Source organism: Pieris brassicae, chromosome 11 (genome assembly GCF_905147105.1).
Source record: "Pieris brassicae chromosome 11, ilPieBrab1.1, whole genome shotgun sequence".
Classification (NCBI taxonomy): Eukaryota; Metazoa; Arthropoda; class Insecta; order Lepidoptera; family Pieridae; genus Pieris; species Pieris brassicae.
The window spans coordinates 5,501,115-5,524,267 of record NC_059675.1 but is presented as its reverse complement, the minus strand read 5'-3'; the positions used below and the strand labels follow the sequence as shown (position 1 = coordinate 5,524,267).

At 32.9% G+C, this 23,153-nt stretch overlaps 3 protein-coding genes and 1 long non-coding RNA gene across 8 annotated transcripts; all 4 read left to right on the top strand.

The window, feature by feature from the left end:
• The first annotated feature begins 827 nt into the window (after positions 1 to 827).
• Positions 828 to 3,402, top strand: LOC123716399 (trypsin, alkaline B-like). Its single transcript, XM_045672128.1, has 4 exons — positions 828 to 932; positions 1,332 to 1,497; positions 2,656 to 2,902; positions 3,076 to 3,402. The coding sequence occupies exons 1-4, from the start codon at positions 890 to 892 to the stop codon at positions 3,370 to 3,372; spliced, it is 753 nt and encodes a 250-aa protein (XP_045528084.1). The 5' UTR covers positions 828 to 889; the 3' UTR covers positions 3,373 to 3,402.
• A 1,735-nt stretch (positions 3,403 to 5,137) lies between these two features.
• Positions 5,138 to 6,486, top strand: LOC123716400 (keratinocyte proline-rich protein-like). Its single transcript, XM_045672129.1, has 3 exons — positions 5,138 to 5,596; positions 5,729 to 6,034; positions 6,302 to 6,486. The coding sequence occupies exons 1-3, from the start codon at positions 5,252 to 5,254 to the stop codon at positions 6,347 to 6,349; spliced, it is 699 nt and encodes a 232-aa protein (XP_045528085.1). The 5' UTR covers positions 5,138 to 5,251; the 3' UTR covers positions 6,350 to 6,486.
• A 2,606-nt stretch (positions 6,487 to 9,092) lies between these two features.
• On the top strand, positions 9,093 to 12,803 carry LOC123716274. 5 transcript variants are annotated; one of them, XR_006754545.1, is made up of 5 exons: positions 9,093 to 9,226; positions 10,713 to 10,874; positions 11,172 to 11,222; positions 11,906 to 12,038; positions 12,621 to 12,803. It is a non-coding gene; the product is annotated as an uncharacterized LOC123716274 (long non-coding RNA). The 5 variants fall into 5 exon arrangements; XR_006754549.1 differs by having other exon boundaries at positions 9,225 to 9,362; XR_006754547.1 differs by lacking the exon at positions 9,093 to 9,226 and adding an exon at positions 9,246 to 9,366.
• A 2,509-nt stretch (positions 12,804 to 15,312) lies between these two features.
• On the top strand, positions 15,313 to 22,935 carry LOC123716376. Its single transcript, XM_045672087.1, has 6 exons — positions 15,313 to 15,483; positions 17,431 to 17,470; positions 19,333 to 19,670; positions 20,822 to 21,039; positions 21,386 to 21,590; positions 21,908 to 22,935. The coding sequence occupies exons 1-6, from the start codon at positions 15,444 to 15,446 to the stop codon at positions 22,120 to 22,122; spliced, it is 1,056 nt and encodes a 351-aa protein (XP_045528043.1). The 5' UTR covers positions 15,313 to 15,443; the 3' UTR covers positions 22,123 to 22,935.
• The last annotated feature ends 218 nt before the right edge of the window (positions 22,936 to 23,153 follow it).

The window sequence follows — 23,153 nt, the reverse complement described above, 5'->3', positions numbered from 1 at the left end:
CAATTTTTTCGAATAAAAGGCTAAGTAATTCTCTTATCCTTCGTTCTACATTCAATCTTAAGTACTTAAAAATATATACATTAAAAATACAACGTATACGTTTAAAGCCGGGTTAAATACTGTCAGAATTGCACACAATTTTTTTATCCGTAGCGCTGATATTGCAACCTTGGAATAACGCTGTACAATATCCATCGTTATGGAAGTTACAGATTGCCGGTGCGATTCCGTATATTTTAAAGGTAAGTTTATATAAGTTAAGATAACATTTACGCGATGGCAAATATTCGCAGGTCAACATTGAATAAACAGTTGGAAAAACCATATTACTATTATGTAGTTATTATATTTGTTTAAGGTTTTAATAAATAATATTTTTCTATTTTCACTAATATAATCTAGAATGGTCTAAAATTAAGTTCCTCCAAAAACATAATAAAACCAACACTTGTTGGTTCGTTTATTAAAACTATCTGTACCTAAAATGACTACTAGCAAATTATTTTATACGTGTGAAAATAATATATTTTTTAATGATTTTTTTTTCATACTGGACATATTACTTACTATACATAATATGTATAATAGTGAATATTAATTATGGACAAAAATCAAAATATATTGAAGTAGCCGCATCACAATTAACTATTCTGAAAGAAAGAATCTAGTGTTTTTGTATGACAAAATTGTCAAACATAGGTGAGAAATCAAAATGTATTTCAAGTGAACAAAAGCGCGTGCACCTGTTAGTTTTAAATTGTAAATTATATCAATAGTCAGTATGATTAATGATTATTTATCAATAATCCAAATAATAGACAAGAGAACAAGGCTATAAAACATGTATCATGGCGAGTCTAACTAGTCTGTCGTATAGTAATCTTCCAACATGAAAGTCGCCGTGATAGCTCTATTTGTAGCTGTTTGTGCAGGTGTGTTATTTTTTAATTATTTTATTACATATTTCAATAAAATGTAAACTCTCTTTGGAGTAACGCGTTTCCAGAGTTCAAGACCGATTGTATAAGGCTAGATAAATATGACCTCATTACTGGGGTTATATTAATAAAAAGTTCTAAGTATGCAAACTGTAAGTTTTATAATTTAGAAAACAAAATAATAATAAACAAAGAAGTAATTAAGTACATTTCTAACGTGTCACTTTAACGTGGTCGTGTTTTGAATTCTGTGTTGTTTTTACAATTTATATTCGAAATACATTTTCGCTTTTTATTCATATTCTGTTTTACTTGTCTTGCATTTTCGCGTTAGCAATTTTCTCGCGTTACGGCTGTATGAAGAGGAAAATTCATTTATTTTCATCTAACCAGGCGCACCACAACAGAGAATCACTGGTGGAACTACAGTGGATATTACGTCTTATCCCTATGTAGCTGCACTCCTAAGATACGATTCCGAAGTAGGGGCCTACTCCCAAGCCTGCGTCGGCGCCATTATCAATAACAGATCCATTTTGACTTCTATTAACTGTGTTGAGTAAGTTTAATCTTAACCTACAATTTATAACCTACCGATTTTTCTGGCAAATAAATAAAGAGGTATATCTCAAAAAAATAATATTTCGATTAAATCACGCAAATTACGTCATTGTCAGAATATTGTATATTGAATTGCCATCATGGGGGTTGGTTTCGGTAGGATTGTCCGTACACCAATAGATTTTGTCTTAATTAATACACACTCGTACAGTGATAGTTAAGTAACATCTTGAAAAAATCACCAACGCAAAAAATGTCCACACAAAACGAGTTTTAGGCTGGATTCGAAGCCTATAACCTAGTTGCAGAGCCTCTGACTTTTTATAAATATTTATATATATCTATCTTATCTATATATATATATATATATATATATATATAAATAAATGAATCCCTATTTCCCTTGGTCACGGCATCAACGGGTGAACGGCTGAACCGTTTTCGCTAATTCTTTTTTTGTTGTGTTTGTTATTGTCAGGAGAAGGTTCTTATGATAGAAAAATTAAGTAAATTGCGCGGAAAATTAGAAAACTTAAGAATACCGAAACTTAACCACTATATTAAGTAATTCTGACTTTTGTTACGACAGCAATTTTTTTTTCAGTGCACTTTACAATTCAAGTTTTGATGTATCGTTATGGCGTTTGATATAACATTGACAGAACGCGTGCTGCAAATATCGTCAAAGAGGATGGAAGAAAAATGAATATCGTTTTAAACAAATGCTTCGATCAGAGTTATTATATTGATAAAACACATATAAAATAATTACAGTAGCTAATTGTTTGTGGCATTAATTTTGAAAATCCACGTTTTTAACATGGCCAACTATATGTCCCGTATTGGAATACCAACAAAACTATTTATATACGCGCCAGAAAAACAAAGTATTTTGCATATCATAAAGCATTAAAATAATAAACGCTTTGTTTCTGAAATATTTTTAGTTACCAATTCGAAATCAATATTCATAGTTAAGACAGGACGACTCAACGTCTGTCGGGTCTGCTAGTTTTTATAATAACAATGTTTCCATAGTAACTTTATTGGTAATTATGAAAATGTTATTTTAGTGCTAGGTGGTGAATTGTTTTAAAGATTGGCATCAGTGACAAGGAGACACAGATTTCAGGTATAATTTTGACTGAAATTACAGGATTGATCCAGTTAACTACTGGCGTGCCCGACTTGGATCATCCCGTGCCAGCAGTGGTGGTATCGTCCACTATATGAGAGCCTTCCTCTTTAACCCGAGCTATGACAGCTTCTCGTCTGACGGTGATGTTGCCATTTTAAGGACATTACAAACCATCCAATACGGAGGTCGAGTTGCGTTAGCTGGCAGAAATTACGTCGTGGCAGATAATTCTCCTGTCACTCTTCTCGGATGGGGTGACATTCGTGTAGGTGTTTGTTAATTATTGATAAGGATTTAAAGGCGCTAAGTCACATTGTTAAAGCATTTGGTTTTTTTTTCAATATTTGTCGGGGCTATTGTCTGTCAATAATGAGTGTTTTTTGCTATAATTTTTTATTATTGATATTAGACTATCTCACTACATCTTTTCGTTTTCAGTATGAAGGACCTCGCTCAGAAAATCTACTAAAGGCCGATCTCATTACGATCAACCAACAGAAATGCAAAGAAAACTACAACTTAATTGCTATGACTGTCACTGAAAATATGCAGTGCGCTGGCACTGCTGAGGGCGGCGCTGACTTCTGTGAAGGTGATGTTGGAGCTCCCTTGATTCACAATAATGTGCTCATCGGCGTTGCCTCATGGCGTACACCAGTTTGCGGTCGGGCTAACTATCCTGGTGTCTACACTCGCGTTAACCGATACATTTCATGGATACAGTCTTACGCTTAAATTTAGAATATTAATAAATGTTTAATGTAATTTTTCTATTATTTTCACGTAACTAATCTCTACGTAATATTTATCGTTACGTGGATGGTCTGAAGGTCGATTTACATCAAACGCAAATAAACCTAAAGCTAGAACACAAGAACGCTTTGAAGAGACCGCTCAGGGGCGCGATGACGTCCGAACACGCAAGAGCGCTCAAAGCAACTGTTCCGTGTTCGCGCGGTCTAGCGCCGTTTACATCGAGCGAGCATTCTTAGAATATTCCATAGAATCTTTGTGAACGCAATAATAACAATGAAAGAATGCTCTACGCCTCTAAAGAAATTAGTACGAATGGAGGACATAATATACATAATATTAAGTCCTCCAATGGCCACAGTCCTGATGTCAGGTTCTAGTGCGCCAGACGCGTGACTGTTAAGCCACGCGACGTATACGTAATTAACGTATTCAAGTTAAACGTGCGATTCATGTCAATAAACAATTCTCGTGATTTTCATGTTATTTTAATTTAACACATATTAAAATTTCATAAAATGACAACATGTGAAAAATTGAAATTAACTTTCTTCGAAAGTCAAGATATTTTTAATACCTTGAATGCCTCATCTATACAGCTAACGTAGGTGATATTACCTAAATGATTTATACATTTAAAAAATATCTTAAGTTAATTCAATTATTTTATACAAAAGGTGTGGGATTAAAAGAACCAATCTGAACTTCATCTCAGACTTTTTAATGTAAAGTATAACAAATATTTCTTATTTCTATCGATTTTATGAGCTATAACTGTATCACATTTCAACCCTTTTTAATGAAACCAAGAATTATTTAAATGAGAAACCGTGTCATTTTGTTTAATGACGATACCATCAAAAACATAACGTACCTACTACATATCGCGACAACATTTTCATTAAGAGAATATAAATTTTATTGTTGTACACATTTACTCAATATTAAGGATGACATTGCATCAATTTGTGACAAATACATAGTCTTAGTTTACCAAATTGGCATGCAAGGGCCGCAACACCCGCAGCAGACTGGAACTCCAGGATGACTGCAACGCTTCGGTGCGCAAGTCCCGGGCCCTATACAAGAGTAGCAAGGGCACGGCTTGCAACGGTTAGGCCTGCAAAACGGTATCGCAACGCTGTCGCAGAATAGGTCTGGTTTAGGTACGGGTGTCGCAGGCTAGAACAATATAAAAATGTGTGAACGTAACTATATTAGTATACCGCACATTTACCAAATTGGAACTTTATGTATTAAACGTTTTTTAAATATATTTGTGTAATAAGTTACCTAATAATTAACAAGCCAAAAGAAATGAACTTACCTATGAAAGAAGCTGTCTGAAAGAGATTTTTAAGAATTTTTTTATTACCTTGTCGCAAGGTGGGCATGGTGGTAGACACGGTAAGACTGGTGGAGCTGGACATGGTGCGGGACAAGGTCTTACTGGTGCAGGACAGGGAGAGCATCCTCCTCCTGGACAAACGGAGCACTTGCCAAGATCGTTAATTGAGGCTGCACATGGCTTTGTCGAATACGGGTAGCAAGCACCACACGGCATACCCGTGCAAACACACGGATCGTAACTGTAAAAAGGAGCACTCATTTTTAATTTTTTTATAAATTTAATAAAAAAGATGCCGAAATTTTCACTTGAAATTTATAATGGCATATTTCATTAATGTCATTGTTTTAAACCTCTTTCCGACAAAATACTGCTGAAAAAAAGAAAGAAAAATTATAATCTGTCAATAATTTTGAAAAGTGACTTATACTTTCTAGAAAATCATAAATAAAAAATTTAAGTAAATATAAATTTTTAAAAATCAGTAATTCTTTAAAACAAAAATCTGAAAAAATGTGTTCATCTATGTGTTTTTGCCCGACATGCCCATCAATATTGCCGTGTGGCAGTGGCCCGTGTCGCTTTAATTGTCCTCCACCGCCTCCCTGCTGTCAGCCTTGTTGTCCACCACCTGTCCCTTGCACTCCCTGTCCGGCTTGTACATGCAATCCAACATTCAGACAATGTCCGGCTCCAGTCATTCCTGATTATGTCCCTCCTATTATACCCATGTTACCTTGCTGCAAGCCACGCCGAGAGCCCCCACGTGACCCACCACCTTATCCACCACCAAAACCTGTCTGCTGCCCACCAATATTACCCTGTTGTCCTCCTCCTGAACCTTGTGATCCACCGCCAGTAAGTATACATAGTGTCAATTAAGAACACGTATTATTTATGAAATATAAATAATATACTTTCAGCATGTATGTAATTTATTATCAAGTTAAGGTATGCAAGCTCTTGTACATATATGGATATCTTTTTCAGGTAATTCCGTGTGTAGAACCGATAAGGTGTTACCAACCAGTTCTACCCTGCTGCAATCCGCAGTGTCCTACCCCAATTCTTCCAAAGCAGCGCCCCATTTGTCCCAGAGCACCTCCCTGCCCATACCCATGTCTACCAGTTTGCCGAAGCTCGTGTGAGGATTGTGAGATAGACCCAGTTACGAGACGAAGACCGCTTATCGTCCATGACAGCGTCTTCGCAAAAAGACCAACGGCTTTCCCGAAGGAATGCATGCAACGCAAAAACCCTAATGTCCGGTATTCGGTCAATAATTGGATGAAACAGGTATGTGATATTTAATTATTTACGGGTATGTGACTCTCATATGCCAACTTGTTTTATTTGAGTATCAATAATTGGCCACTGGGTGCTAGAATTCACCATTAAAAAAGAAACAACGGATGGGGAGCAGAACCAAGGGTTCACGTGTTACCTGTACTCATCATTGTGACATCTAAGATCATGCTTTTATTTTTCGGTTTATTATAGAAGCAGAAAAGATCCAATAAAACTGTCATAATAGTATTTTATCACTAATTCACTATTTTACAGGGTCCAACGCCTAACCTGTGCTATCATGTTCCGGTTCCTTTGGTGTAAGTCTTAATATATGACCAAATAAATAGTGTTTTTTAAACGTGTATTACTTCGACGCACTGTGTGTAGTCCTGATAGTATATACTAATTATGTGAAGCTAAATCTGAATGTATGTCAATAAATTAAATTTTGTTCTGTTTTCTTGATTTATTCCGGTACCTACTTCGTAGTTTCCTCGTTTTGGAAATCAGTAGTATTCGTAGTATAAATGTAATTTTGTATTCAAAGTCACAGTCAAAAATCATTCATTCCCAAAGAACGCTGTGTCAAATGAGTCGGGGTCACTGTTATCAATAAAAGTAAATAATGCACGAAACAGATGCAGTACTATGGAATTCTTACTTATATGAGACAAAAACTTGCTTAAATTATATAATAGCGTGAAGCTCCATCTGTAGTACACTAGCTAAATTATATCTAACATGTACATAAATACAGTACCAGTTATCATGATCTACTTTCAATAAGTATCCTATGTAGTTATAAACTTGCTGAGCTTTTATAAAATGTCTCATTTACACGATGCAAGTGTATTGCCTGTTGAATACAATAATATTAGAGGAATAAATTACTTGCATGTTATAATATAACATAGGCATTCTTGATTTCTAAGTAATCATAAGATTTGAACGAAACATAGATTAAGTGGTTCCAGTCCGAAAATAGGTAGAAAAAAAATATTAAAAAATATATTTTAATACTCCTCATTCGTTTTTGGACTATATACGTCTCAGTTTTTGATTCTACAGACAGGGTTTATAATAATCATAAAAGATAAAATATTAGATAACGGACTAATCCATTTAAAATGGTTTATCACGAATTAATCAAATTGGATTACGGTAATATTAAGTTATCATAAATTGAACTTTTCTAATAAAGTTGAGAGACCCGTCTATAATTACCCGGCTTAATTCAATAAAAAGCTTCGTTATATACTATACTTTATTGTTGTAGCCTTCAGGATTCAGACATTTCTTGGTTATGTTACATAATCTGCGTGTGGCAGCTGTAGATATTAATACACGGATTCACTGGGTAACAACGCTGCGTTGGTGGTATATTATTCTGACACAAGTATGGCCCAGGTCCACAGTTAGAACTCGGGAATGGAACGCAGGCTGGAGCGCACGGAGGGGGTCCACATCCACTCATGTTCATTGTTCTCTATTGAATCTTCAAATTTCACAAAGATTTAACCTGAGGTGGGTGACCAAATGGATACTTTGAAAGGGCTCAAGAGCTTTTATAAGATTCAAACCAACTAGATTTTATTAAAAATCTAGAAGGTCATGCACCAATCATTGCATCGAAGATTCCGTAAGAAATTGCAAAACCCATTTTTCACGACATTTTTCTATAAAATGTAGTAGTTATGAGTTCTGAATTAACTTTAAAATACGAAATGTGAGAGAAGTTGATATTCAGATTTGCTTTCTATATAAAAAGCGCCTCGAGCATTATAATTGCATTTTACTCCATAAGGAATAAAAAAAGTTCTTTAACGTAGAACAATGTTTGTATTACAATTCTCGTATTCAAGAATCAAATTGAGCTATTACCGCATTCAAAAACAATACGTAGACATTTTTCAATTTTCGTCGAAAATATATTTAAAAAAAATTAAACAAGGGGCAAATGGGCAGGACACTCGCTGTTGTTAACTGATATCGCCCATGGACACATACACTGCCAGAAAGGCAGCGCACTTGCGAGCCTATTAAGAATTTTTACGCTCTTTTCAAATTGGTTCGGAAATACTTCAGTCGGTACCCAGTTGTTCCACTTTAAAAATTCTCTCTTGTGGAACGACGGACCTCGAGGTGATACGGATGGAATTTTATATTCTACCTCGACGTCCGGTGATGAAACTCAGCTAGAGGTATTAATCCGAAGAACGCCTCTGAAATTCTCGATGGTAGAAGATGCAGAGAGACTCCACATACCGCTAATTAATCAAGCTGCTCGGAAAGTGACTGGTCATCGACACATCGAAGACCTACTTCGTTTAATATGGACAAGTGGAAGGAGCTCCCACCCTTTCACGAAGGAGGTGTGTGGTGGCCTTTCCTTAGCTTTTCCTTTCAAATTACCGCTAAACGAAAGAGTCCTTTGAAGAGAGGAGTACCGACAAAGGGTGTGGGCTTTGCAATGTTAATTGTGGCTTCAGTTCTTCACTGACATATGCATGAGTAATATGAATGTATTATACCATAATCCAATGATCAGTTTATTATCGCAATTATTAATAATCAAAAATAAACTTTATCTATAGATTAAAAAATGTGACGTCGAGCTTATTTACTATTTTTTTTCCATCTAATATCACTATGTATTTAAGATTCAATAAAATCAGTAACAATGTCAAAATAACGTACTCGATATCTCACTTAACGTCGCATAACGTATATCAAACGAGAATAAAGCGTTAAATATAAGTATTGGTTCCGAAAGACTAAAAAAATATTTTCTTGAAGGTACTTATATAAGTAAATGTAAAATTATAAATATTTTATTAATTTTACATTTAGCCCTGCCTTCCCAGTTTCAAGCTACCGATTGTGAAACGTGCGTTAAAGTAAAAGAATGCGTACCACGGAAATAATAATTATTATTATATATTTTTATAATTATATGAATAAAAACTAAAAACTTTAATCGAAGTTTTGTAATAAAGTGTTAATAATATAACACCTAAGTTCTGATAAAGAGAAGTTATATAAAAAAAGAAAATTGACAATAACGTCATTTTCGAAATAATATAACTAAATTTTTGTGTATTATATTTGAAAAATATTAAAACAATAATGTGCAGTCCAGTTTTAAATCTACCAAGCTATAAAGACCCTCCAGAGTGTATACCATGCTATCCAGTGAAGGTATTACATGCATTATATTAGTATATGATGGTATTAAACAAGTACAAGTATAAAAGCTTAAAAATGGATAAATAAGTTCAAGCGTCTACTTTGATTACCAACACAAAACACTTTTTTCCGAAAAGCGAACCCAAGCGTAGGTATATATTTAGTTTAATAACAATTTTGGTTGATTAATGTAAGATATTTCAATGAATTCAGCAATATCAATACAAATACATTACTTAATATAGGTACTCCACGATTGTGTAATGTCACAATAAACGTCTATTAAAAATATTTAAAATTAAATTGGTGTAACCACTAGGGACGCTGTATATGTTTGGTATAAGTAAGGTGACGAATAATGCCACCACTTTATCAATCTACGATAATTTAGGTAAGTAGCTGGAATAAAGTCCGATATGATATTGTCATTTTAATAGTGTATGTTCAAACTATACAGTATACAGTTCAATCAACATGTAATTGTTGTCAATATAATCTTTGATAAGATATGGCATTTAATTTTACATCATACCTAAAATTGTCTAATCGTCATTTGTAAAAAAAACAACTGTGGGTATATATGTCAAACGAAAGACTATAGAAGGCGCGTTTCATGTATTGTAAATGATCTATTTGGAAGTATGATAAATAAAGTGTTTGGAGTAAAATAGCTTGTATACTTTTATAAAATACATATTTAGGATTTATACATCAGTCAGATTAGAATAAACAGACGACGAGGTACCAAGCCATTAAATAATATACGCTTGTCTAATTGGAGTTCGATTTCGTCAAAAAAAAATGATAATTAACACGTAAAAAAAATGTTTTCTTATATATTTGAACGTATTGTGACGTGTTTACTAGCATGGTATATCACAGGGGTCCGACGCCATACAGGCTAGAGTATCGATGTGGAGGGTTCTTTAAATTATAAATTTAATTCGAAATTCCAGAGCCCATTCGTCAAACGAAAAGTCGGATCTCAACGGCTGACTTTAATTAAACAATATATGTTACTTGTTTAAGTACATAGTGATCACCAATTGCTGACTATGCCCATTATTACCAATCAATTAACTAACTATAGAATATATTTTTAATCTTTAAAAAAAATTATTGGAAACGGGAAGCTCTGGATAGATTACGATGGCGTAAGTGTACTTGAGGAGGCTAAGGCCCACAAGGGGCTGTATAGCCATTATCATGATGAAAAAATTAATAAAACTCTTTTTAAATTAGCCAGTGTCATTGTGACAATATAGATGATAATAGTAAGTCTGTTAGCTACCTTGAGTACCATAAATATTAAGTAATTATTATTTAATGGTAACAATACAATTTCGTATGGAAAACTCGTGCAATAAAAATAGCAAATTGTTTTGTGTCGTCAGATATAATGTTAATGCTATTTGGCGTTCCTCGTAATAAATCTCCCTCAATTGTAACTATGGTTTATAGATTATAATACTTTATAACTATTTGTATTACAATTCAGGGTCTTCAATGTTTGCCTTGCGGTATGGACCCAGTAACAGTTCGCCGACCCCTCATAGTCCACGATAGCACTTTCGACTACCGCCCTACCAGTTATCCTGGAATGCTGCTTAACAATCAAGATAAGAAAGTCAGATATCAGTTGGTCAACTTCCAAAGACCTGTATGTTCGTTTTCATTAAACATAATTTAAAAAAATATAATACTATTTGATATATGAAATAAATAATGTATACATATTAGTATACGGTCGTGTGGAAAATTTATCCTTATTATGTTCAGACGAAGTTACACTACTGTCCTAATTAAAAGAATAAGTTAGTAGAATTAATGTACTATATTTGTACTATATATGTGTACAGATCTATTAGTTTTGGTTCATTTCTAATTCGAGATTAAGCGCCGTTTCTAAATGGGTATTTTTGTTTTTCAACATTGCTTAAATTCTTCTTTTTTTTAGATACAACCCCACTATCCGTCTTGTGCTCCTTCGTATAATTGAAAAGTTTATGTAAGTATGGACTAAATACTTAAATAGAAATTACATAATATCTACTGCGACTTTGAAACGCCTTTAATACGCCTACTACTTTTTGGAAATGGAAAAACCTTTTTTTTAATTGTGACAGTTTTATAAAATATGTTGTCATTTGGACATTGAAAAAGAAATATTAAAATTTGAAAGTTATCAAAATCACTACACGAATTAAAATATCTCGGACAAATTAGTAAAAATTTTCGGAGTGTTTTATATCAATAAATTTAAAAATAAGTAAAATGTGTAACAGAATGAACATGATAAACAAATTACAAGCCATTGTATCTGAAATTCAGTAAGTTTTAATATGAGTTTTCAAAAGGCTTATTAAAAACGGTTGCTTTTTACTTTACTTTTATAGTATTGTATTTTGTTAACATAGCTTTTACGCATTAAAAGAAAACACTTTTTTACGGTCACCGTGACCACGCACGCACACGAAACGTCGGATAAAAAATAAGTTTATAATAATTCATAGCCTTCGGTAAAAAAAGTGTTTTCTTACAATTTACTTTTATAGATAAAAGAAGGAATAGAAAAATAAAAAAATTGTTTAATGGCATATCTGTCTGTCTTAGTTCCTTAGCCTGAAGCGCCGTGTATAGAGTACAAGGTCCCGTACTCTATTTCACTATATATTCCCTCTGTCATTTCAGACGTGGTGGTTGTCCTTCGCCGTGCTGTTCACCATGTCAGCCCTCTCCGTGCTGTGGAGGAGCTGGTTCCCTCGTCACAGTTTACAGTCAAGTAGCACATATACAGTGACCCGGTGACATGCGCTTCACCTAAGTCAATTTCATTATTCGATTATTTTTGTCCTTTAGATCGACGAGATCATATAAGGTCTTAAAACTACAAGGTCATTCGACAGAGGGTCAATGAATCTTGAATAGGTTTTCTAAAACAAACCTTGATTGATGAACATAGAAGTCACTTTTAAACTATTTAAAACAGTTAAGCAAATCAAGCAAATAGGTCTCTCTGATTGTGAGTCTGGAGTTTGCTAATAATTTTTGCTATATGTTGTGATATGTAATAGCGCTATTTAGTAAGACGTTTTCTCTGAAAGTCTACTTTTTTCAATTTCCTACAAACACTAACAAGTGATTACCACGTGGTCTTTAATAGCCCTAGATGAACCGCCTAAACAACTTAATATAAAACGGGCAAACAGGCTCCCCTGATCTTAAGTGATACAGCTGCCCATGGACACTCTCGATACCAGAGTATCGCGAGTGCGTTGCCGGCCTTTTAGGGATTTGAACGCTCTTTTCTTAAAGGACCCTATGTGGAATGCGTTCGAAAGTAGAGAGTAGCTGAATGTTATCATAAATTTTTCAAAAGACACTGACAATAAACCTCATATTACAGATGCAGTACTTGCCGTAGGACAGCCACCACAACCAGTGGCGGCTTTTGACAAAGCAGTGATTGCTATAGGACACCACGGCACCAGCATGAAGACTTGTTGATATTTATAACTGAAATTGTCCCTAGTTTTGGTTTATACATTGTAACGTAAAATTTATATTGTAATAAAGCTTGTGACTTGTATGTTATTTATCTTATTGATAATAAAATCGTAAACCGCGTCTACGTCGATCTTTCTTACTTGTCATTCCCGATGACATCAATTATTATACGTGAAACTAAGATATAGTAGTAAATTTCCTAAAATCTAATCCGTATTATTACGAGTAGTATGATAACGGGAAAATTTCAGAAAACCCGCGATCTAAGCTTTTTTTTTTTGAGAAAAAAATCCTACCTAATCCTGCCTACAGTTCATTGACATATGTGGAGAAACAATATTCGAAATAATTTTGTTAACGCGTTTTAAAGTGTGATGTCATAGTACTGATTCTGAGATGAGATGAGGCTACATACAATATATAATACATATACAATAAATGGAAGATAAAAAAGAAAAATTAAATTAAATTAATTATACTATATATATTATATACATTTATAAATCAAATCTAAACTTTATGGCGATAAGAAAAATAAAAGAATTTGCCGCTATGCCGTACAAGCAGAATTTAAAATACCAATTTAAAAAGAACGTCTTCAAAATACTGTCAGAAGAAAGAAAACGTTTTTCTTTTCATTGTTTTTATTTTGTCAAATGTAAAACAACTTTCTTTTTGTTATAAAATATAAAAATAATAAAAATCGTAAATTATTGTATTTCAGACTAAAAACAGAGGTACGGTATTACAATGCGTACAAGTTACTGTAGATTAAAAATTCGTTACTGTCGAATTTATTTTCCATTTTCAGCTAATTACCACCAATACGATTGACAAGCATGTCAGTGCTTCCACGAGGTTTCGAGAGCTGTCGGCCATGCCCAAGGTACGGATTTGTACGGGGTGAATACAGTGTATACTATAAAAGACCACGGTATGGTCAACCCCGACCACAACCCTACATAAAAGAGGCAGCGAAATACCACAGCGGTCCGACCAACGCCCCATCTGAAAAGTAAGATTTTTACGATATTTTCTTGAATGCAAATCTCTTCTCAAAACTTTTCATCTGTTCATAGGATATTTTATTATTATTTAAATCACGGTTGGAATATATTTTAATATTATATGATGATACAAAGATATATATGCGCAATAGCTCTTAAAATATAATAGTTTAATTATAATAAAATACATTATTTAATGTTACTGCAATTTCAATTTTATTTCTTTTAAGAAGCTACTTTTGATAAAAATATAATTGTTATATTTAATAATAATTTATCGTTGATATAAATTATCATACGATAATATCGTATTTTTTAAATGTTGAATTGAATTAAATTGTAAGCGCGTAGTAAGATTAAACAAACATACTTCTTAGACTTTGCATCTAGCAAATGATTCAAGGCGGTTGTAATAACAAAGACCTTTCCTATAAGATTTATGTTACATGCTATACCCAATACCATTTTCAATAAGTTTTTCGTCCATTTTAGGCCATGCTGCTACGACTATCCCTGTAAAGCGCACTGTTTCAACCACGGAGCGTGCACAAGACCGAGCGGCCGATACGCTCGCACCGTTTGGTACCCTGGTGAATGCTGTCCAGTGGTTCCTCCCTGCCAGGCCTTTACGTGTCCCAATCCACCATATCATCCCTGCTGTTATCACACGTGCAACAAACTAGTCTAGATCGGTAGCATGCTGTTTATAAAGATGTTACGATTGGTTTTTTTTGTTGAAGAAATTTCAACTTTTTGATATTTCTTGCGTGTGAAATGATATTCATATATATTCTTGTAGCTTTGATATGTGAATCGACTATATTATCAAGAGTCGCCAGTTTCTGGGATCACGTACAAGAAACATGGTCGGTACATTTGTGACTCGTTGGTGCCAATTTTCAATGCGTCTGGTACGCTTGTGAATCGTAGTGTCAATAAATGTAAACAGATTAACGACTTTTTTTATTGATTGATGTCTTGTTATAACAAGGTCCTATTGATAAAATTTGTTAATGGGTCAGTGGTCAGTTAATATGCAATAGAATATTATGGATATTACCAAAATACATATAAAGGGTAACGTACAAATTTAAATAATAAACAATGCGATTTTAGTACCTAACACTAATTTTTTAATGAGCATATTCACGGTGATTGGCGTGGCACGACATACACAGATATTCACACTATTACCACTACCTACTATCTAGCATTAAGCTACATATAAACACATTAACATTAAGTAAATAAATAAAATTAGTATACAAGTAATCTAAGACGTTATAGAAAATTGATACGGAATTAATTTTAAATTTCCGCGTTGATCACAGAGTCTCAAAATTAAGAGAAATATTTTAACATTAATATATATTTATAAAAATTTATAATGTATTAAGTATTGATATGTAGTATCAATACTTAACATTTCTTAAGTCTGTTAAAAAGTTGAGTACCCTCATAATGAGACTTGCTCTTATGACTATTAACCAAAAATTTAACACGGAAATAGATTGTGCAGTTTGTAAACATCGTTCCATACGATCCTATATAAGCGTGTTAAATATTATTCTGGCACCTGTGTCGTTGTGCCACCCACGCTAGTCTACTCAATACAAGTGCGAACGCGGAGTTCATCAGTTGCTTTCAGTTGCCTTCAAGGAGTCTGCGGCTACTGTCGAAACACTTCTGCAAACTCTTTTCCGTATCCGCCAAAAATGTATTTTCCGAGCGTGATCTTGATTCTCACTTTACTTGGTAAGACTTTGTACATTTTATTTATACTTTCATGTTTGTTTTATTTGAGTACATCGATACAATTTAAATATTTATTAACATAGCAATGTGCGTTGCTTTATTTAAAATACATAGTCATCAAAATCACGATTACTAAAAAATACTAGACAATGACAAACCAGGATTTAAAATATGAACAGTCTATAATAAGTCACATAACAGATAACATAAGCACAAGCTTATGTACTTAATACAAAATATTTATATAATTAAATATTGTCAGAAATAATGATAAAAACAAACCCGATAAAATCAACTATTGGCGTATCCTACGCATCGGTGTAAAAAAGAGTCATGTAACATATCAGATAAAAAAATATCAGATCATTATTATTTAAGTTGATGACATCATTATCATTACTAATCCTTATAATAAATGCGCTATGCATGAAACTGCGAATACTGCAAATGATATTATAATACGATCATTTAAATTCTTTACTTACACGTGTTATTTATAGCGATATATAAGATAAATCAATCAGTGGCCCTACAATCTTTTTAGGTCTGGGCCTCAGATTTCTGTATTTCATGATTATTTTTTAATGTAATTAGGCGAGAGGCAAGAGTTTATGTCACGCCGTCGACATTTTAGGTCTATGAAAAGCCGGTTTCCTCACGAAGGTTTCCTTCACCGTTCGAGCGAATGTTAGATGCGTACTTAGTAAGAGTGTTCATTTGTGCACAGCTAGGGATCGAACCTACGACCTCAGGGATGAGAGCCACACGCTGAAGCCCCTAGGCCAACTTAACAATTAATTAAATCTATAATTACTATTTTATGGTGAAATTTCATTTAATATATTATATTTTTATTTAAATCACAGTATTATATTATACGGTACATAAAAGCGATATCTATAAAAAGGCGTGCATAAGAGTTATAATCATTAACCGTACTCTTGGATGCATCAAACAAACACATAAGTAAACATGTTAACGTACAAATCACATTAATGATGATGGATTGGATAGTCAAAAAGTTATAATTAGCCCAAATAAACAAAATAATGTCTGAACTAAATTAATATTTTTCCTCACGTGTTGAAATAAATCATTTGTTTTATGAATCAGAATTATTTGAAATTTTTCTGTGCTTTGATGATTTATTGTTTATTTGGAGATAAAAGTAAGAAGAAAGAAAGTATTTGTTAAATTTTTGTTACTATTTGCGATACAGGCAAATCAGTCTTGTCCCATAGAGATTCCATTTTTTTTTAAATTTGTGTTTTCGTATGTTACATGCTTAAATTCAATTAATATTTTACTCACCAGCAAATCAACACAATTTTTTATCGAATCGTATGTTTTTTGCCTGATTAGAATAAAACGAAAAATATTTGTATTGAAAATAATTAATTGGTAGTTACCAACAATGGCAACTATTATATACAATACAATTAGGTACATTAATTCTATATTTTATCGTAGTTCTTAAGAACTCCATAACACATTTATTTCCCGTTATCTCTTAACAAATATTTTCTATTCGTAAAACAGAATTGTCCTTGGACTTGTCGTACTACGCATTTGTATTTGCAATAAATTTTCGTAAAATTAGACCACTGAAAGAAATATTAGACTAAATATTGTATCGTAAAGAAATTTCTACGAACACCAAATCACCACAGGTATTAAAAGGTTAACGTACATGGAGTATATATATAATAATAATAATGTAATCGGGGTTGAATTTTGGAGAAACAATAATGTTTAAGGTTAGTAGGCACAGAAGGCAGGTTCTTGCAATTGTATGATTTTAATCAAAAATGATAGTATATAAATATACAGTACTATATTCTATATCTCCTGTTTAGCTTTAAGGCACAATTTTAATTATTTAATTGCTATACAGCCAATATTGAACCAACCCGTGAATTATGGTACATTGCTTATTGTATTTTTTAGGAAGTGTGAGTTTGCATCTTACGGAGATTGATTTCAACAGGTCAGTGACGCTTGACGCACGCGCGCACGCTTAGCAAATAGTTTTGGTAAATTCGACATGGCAGTATAAGCTTGAATGGCCAGAATGCTTTAAAATTTAGAACTAAATTATAACATATTTTTTAAATTATATTTGAAATAATGTAGTATTTTAACACATCATCTCCATCCCTCGTGTGAGTAAAAACATTTTAAAAAGTAACATTTTTTTTATTAATCTAACAGCCTATTTGCTTCATATATATTGATTTGCTAATAAATATTAATTATTTATTAATAACTCTGCTGATGCTTTAAACTTTCGCGTATCTATGAGTTTGCTGGATTTATTGCTTATTCCAACTATGGATAACTATTCTTTGATTTAGATTTTATGAGGATTTTACTGTATTGTAGCTTTGGGTCGAAAAATCTTATATATTATATTTCCCAAATGTTCTATAATTTTATTGAAAATGCCCACAAAGGCAGTAGGAATCGCAGTATGACTTTACACGCATTCCAGAGTTGCGATCACAAAGAGCAATATTTCAATGTATTTGTAATGTGTTTGTGCAATTTTAGAGATACCATTTATCAATAATCCTAACGGCACTTCAAATGCATTCAGAATATTTTAACATACCAGTTTGTTTACATATGGAACTAAAATTATGCTACAATAAAGCTACTTTTAAATGGTGTTTAAATGTATTTTAACTGGAAAAGTCAGTCGCTGTTGCAATAAAATAACTACTTAATGGCGTAAATGTTAATATTTTATTTTAATAATAATTTACTTCTGTTGAATAATAATTTTGTTTTGCTTTCGTAAACCTTTGCTGATATAAATTGATTATTATCAATAACCGGCCAGTTGTAACAATTTACAAAGAACGAAAGTTTGCGCCTGTCAAATTAGCATGCAAGGATACCAAAAAGACACAGTCATCCGCGCGACCACAGACAATGGAAGACGAAGAAACTCGTACTAATAATAAATTTATTGTTTGTAATGTATAGTTTTAATGTACGACATATACAATTTATGTTAAAGCTTTTCTATAAAGATGAAATTAGCACTAGTCGTGTTCTACAATGTTATTGTTAGTTTTTACGATAAACAATCTATTTTCATTTTTTCTGCTTATAGAGTCAATAACATTCTATGCGTATTACCGTCTGGCGTCGACGCTAGCGTCAGATATGCCAGAACTTTAGCCTAATTAATAATACTTTAAAGACCTAGTAACAATATAGGGTTATACTACACTATATACTTCGTTTCCGCACTTAGACGCCCATTTCGTCGGTTGTGCGTCCTGGCTAATTAAGCCGGCCTAGCTCCTTTCAGAAGCTACTGAATACTCCGTATTATTCACGAAGCCACCTCACTGTTCTAAGGATATCTGCTCGTTGGGAAGGCACAGCCACGCATTCCAGGACTACGTGGGTGACTGATTCCTCTGCGCTAAAGTACACAAAAGGGAACGTCTGTCGCACCAAGGGCAAAGAGATGTTTATTTAGGCGACAGTGGCCCGTAATTGTACCTGTCATCCCATCCCTTTTTAGATAATAGATTTTCCAAATATAATCAACTATATTACTTGTCCTATAATCAATTTCAACAATTTACGTACGTATATTTAACCACATGCGTTCCTCCCAATTTGATATTTCTAAAAATATGAGCATAATTATGTTAGCTCTATATCTTAAATATTTTTATAAAGATATAAATTTCGGAAACTACTAAATCTGTTAATGACTAAATAGGTAGAGCTAATAGACAGTACATGAGCAAATTGTATTGTAATTGTACTTTTCTTTATCCGCCGCTATTAGTCCGAGTCTATAGTCAACAAGTATATTTTTTATTGCAGAATACGACAACTACCGAACGAGTTTTCGCCTACATACAATTCAAACAACAGAAGGTCTATAGCTCACAATTTATATAGCAAAAAGAATTACGACCACTATAAAAACTACGACTTACATTCCCAAAAACAAACAATGGAAAACGAAGTCATTCAGACACATCAACCAAGGGAAGACCCAAGGCTTTTCTATCAAACCGATAGTTATCTTAGAGAAGTTCAGGATCATAACCATGAAGTCACTTATATTTACCCGGGACGGGAGGTCATCAATGCTGAAGAGGAATATATACGACCTCGGCGTCTCAGGAAAATGGTTAAAAGCTTAACATTAAATTCAGGTAGTTAAAAGCAATATAAAACATACATTTAATTCCAACAAAGTTTCTTCTAATCTCTTTAAAAATTGTTGATGGTTCATCACAATTTTGTCAGATTTTTTTATTTTTTTTATTATGGACCCTGTTAGGGCACAGCAAAAGAAGGCATTACGAAACCTATATAACATAGCTAATAGCAACACAATAAAAAGTAGCACATAAAACTTCACACTCCCGGCTAGTACCAATTACATAGAATAAATTTTTTTTATTTATTGAATTTTGTATATTTAGGGATTAATAATCATGAAATTAAGCTATATTTTTATCTTCTAGGTACTCATTAACGCTATAATAACATTTACGTATAAGAAGTTTTTTTAGTTTGTTTGTAAATATATGTATCTTTTTTCATTTCTTAGTGTCTCCGGTAGTTTATTATAAATTTTGATTGACATGACTAGTGGGCTTTATGCATGTATTTGTAATCGGGAAGATGGTAGGTTTAGGCGTTTTTTGTGTCGAAGTGTATATCTTGTCTGTATGTCTTCGCGTGTGGTGTAAAATTCTTTGTGTGTATGGGCAAATTTACAGATTTCCAATATGTATAATGAGGGTAGAGTGATAATGTTTAGTTTTATGAAATGTGGTTTGCAGCTGTCTGTTTGTTCTATGTTAACTATGATCCGAATTAACTTTTTTTGAGTTGTGAATAGTGCTGGTGCGTCGGTGCTATTTCCCCACATTATTACACCGTAGTTTAGTTCCGTGCCATTACGATAATCCATTGTCGTCTATATGAATATTTCTTTGTATGTTAAGCCTAAGGACTTATTACTTCATTACCTTTAGGATCTAAATATATTTCGCGCTTATTTGACTAATAGTCAAGACATAGACATATCATAAATAAAAGATAAGATGATTGTATGCTTCATATAGAGATAGATGTAATATGTAGGTACACCGCAAGCGACCGTAGAACGTAAACCTTGCGACTTCTAGGTAATTGGTAAGTTCCGTCTCTGAATATCACCTTAAAGCATGCCGGCTCACGTACCTGCATGGTAAGGGAATATGTAATGCCAAATTATTTAAAAATTATGAGAAACAGCTGCAAAATTAAATAACCCATAAAGCCTTTTATATGTATAATATTCTTTATTTTTTAGATGACCGCAGTCTATGTATGCAATGTCCGCATGATAGAACGTTAATAGCAAAAGCAGGCTTAGATAAAGTTGTTCTACAAAGTCCAAGTCTCTTGTCATGTAACGGAAGGACTGCATCCCGAGAAATTCGGTTTGTTACTATGTATGGACCAAATTTTGGTGCCCTACTACATCAAGGCTCTTACGTTATAGTAGGAAAAATAATGTACAATAGACAAGTGAGTATAGAATTAACTACCTTATTGGTATTTTAATAATTCAAGAAAGAGAAAGACTTCATTGGGGCCTAGTATTGTATAAATGTCTGTGATTGGACGAAACGTGACAACATGTCTTTCTTTATACATAATTTTAAATATTAGAAATAATGTATTTATTTATTTTATTATGAATATTTATCGTAGACTGACGTTTTTTACAGCGTTTAAGATGTTATTTTCCTAACTCAAAACTACATAAGTATCTATTTCAATTACTGCTTCCTTAATATTTGACGAAGCGTTTTTTATTTCTGTGTTTTAATATAGATATTTTTGGCTTGAAAATAAAATACTTTATGCACAGGTACTGCAAATGTGTAAAATGCAAGTACACGTAATTCTCCAGTCTTCACGTAAATGTCCACTTCCGAATAGTTTACAAGCGCATTGTAATAATGATTATGAATGCAGTTTTACCTGCCAAGACCCTAACTTAGACTTGCAAGGACCTCGAGCTCTTGTTTGTGACAAAGATTTAAACTGGGAAGGCAATCTTCCAATATGTAAAGGTTGGTTATTTCGCCAATAATTAAATCAGTATTTGCACAATATATTTAAGCTCTTTTTCTACTTTAAATAATTGATCTACAATTGTTTTAATTAATTCATTGAATTTACTAATTCTGGCTTAAGGTACTGATTTATGAAGCCATACTAATCCATTGTTATTATTATTTAGATCTCATTTACTAATGCTAGTCGAATTTATATAGAAATTATAGCAGGGCCTAGCGGGCTATGTTATTACTATTATAAATATCGAATATCTTACCTTAAATACTGATGATTGTTGAGTACAATACTTAAGTAAAACAATGTTGAACAGGTCGGAAATGGTGTGTGCCCCAGGAGCCACCAGAGCATGGTAGAATAAGCTGTAAGGGCATTTCAGCAGATAATGGGCCAGGTTTATCAGAGGGTTCAAGGTGCAGAGTACGTTGCAGGTTAGGGTGGAAGGCTAAAAATACAGTAGCAGTTTGCCGACGTGGATCTTGGAACCATGAACTAGCGTGTCAACCACGACAAAAAAATACTGTGTAAAATCTTACATATGGAAAGAAAGAAATAATATTTTATTATTCTTGATCATTATAACTAACAAATTGTTTTATTATCTGCTAGCGCCCGCCCCACTTAGGAAAATGGTAGAACAACGACATTTAAAAAATCGTTTTTACTATGTTGCTATTGTCGCACTTCAACCGTTTAAAATTAATTTCTTTCAAAAATATGTAGGAATAGTTATAAAGTGTAATAATACATTTTAAAAAGCCCATGGAATGCAGATTTTAAAATTAACAAATAAAACTAGTAGGTTTTATGATGATATGTATATTAAGGAAATTGAACAGTAAGTGAAGAAAAAAAACACAGCTTTCTAATTTCGTCGAGACTTTTGACAGTTGCGGATGTCTCCCGGTACTTTATATTTTATTTTGTTTTGTAGCGTAGATATTCAATAATGAAATTTATTAAAATGAAATGGGGATACGTGCGGTTTCGGAAGTTATCGCAAAAGTATGATACAAGTAAGGAAACAGTAACCCTCTATTTATATTGTGGTTTCTAAAGTTGAACTATGTAATTAATTAATTTTTTGCGCTTATTTATTGATAACGGTACGTTTAATATTCATTTTGCACTCATTTCGCGGTATAATTCACACATTAATATACATATTTTTTCAAGTACTAAGTATAAATTTTACAAAATTTGAAAAGCTTAAATATTTTATGAAATAAATATCAGTAATCATACCTTTTAATTACTTATTAAAATAGGTATGATCTTTATTATTGTTGCTTTATAATAAAGTAATAAAAACTTTTTATTCACTACTACTACTAAGGAAATAAAACAAAGGACATTTCTTTAAACTGTTGTTTTGTATCATTTATTTATACATACATACTGTAATAAAAGTAAAGCATCTAAGCTTTATTTGAAGCCCTATTACCCTATGCGTGTGCAAATATTAAATGTTCTTTTTTTTTCTTTTCTATTTTTTATATGAAACAGACTTCGATGTTCCATAGTGAGCCCCAGCAGGGTAAGGGAAACTGTGGCCCGAA

What these genes read in the sequence shown, in the direction of transcription:
- LOC123716399 (XM_045672128.1), top strand. Translation starts at nt 890, where the DNA reads ATGAAAGTCGCCGTGATAGCTCTATTTGTAGCTGTTTGTGCAG. An exon ending in ATTTGTAGCTGTTTGTGCAG is followed by an intron (nt 933 to 1,331) that starts GTGTGTTATTTT and finishes TCATCTAACCAG; the next exon opens with GCGCACCACAACAGAGAATC. An exon ending in ACTTCTATTAACTGTGTTGA is followed by an intron (nt 1,498 to 2,655) that starts GTAAGTTTAATC and finishes CTGAAATTACAG; the next exon opens with GATTGATCCAGTTAACTACT.
- LOC123716400 (XM_045672129.1), top strand. Translation starts at nt 5,252, where the DNA reads ATGTGTTCATCTATGTGTTTTTGCCCGACATGCCCATCAATATTGCCG. An exon ending in AACCTTGTGATCCACCGCCA is followed by an intron (nt 5,597 to 5,728) that starts GTAAGTATACAT and finishes TATCTTTTTCAG; the next exon opens with GTAATTCCGTGTGTAGAACC. An exon ending in TCAATAATTGGATGAAACAG is followed by an intron (nt 6,035 to 6,301) that starts GTATGTGATATT and finishes ACTATTTTACAG; the next exon opens with GGTCCAACGCCTAACCTGTG.
- LOC123716376 (XM_045672087.1), top strand. Translation starts at nt 15,444, where the DNA reads ATGTATTTTCCGAGCGTGATCTTGATTCTCACTTTACTTG. An exon ending in ACGGAGATTGATTTCAACAG is followed by an intron (nt 17,471 to 19,332) that starts GTCAGTGACGCT and finishes TTTTTATTGCAG; the next exon opens with AATACGACAACTACCGAACG. An exon ending in CAATCTTCCAATATGTAAAG is followed by an intron (nt 21,591 to 21,907) that starts GTTGGTTATTTC and finishes AATGTTGAACAG; the next exon opens with GTCGGAAATGGTGTGTGCCC.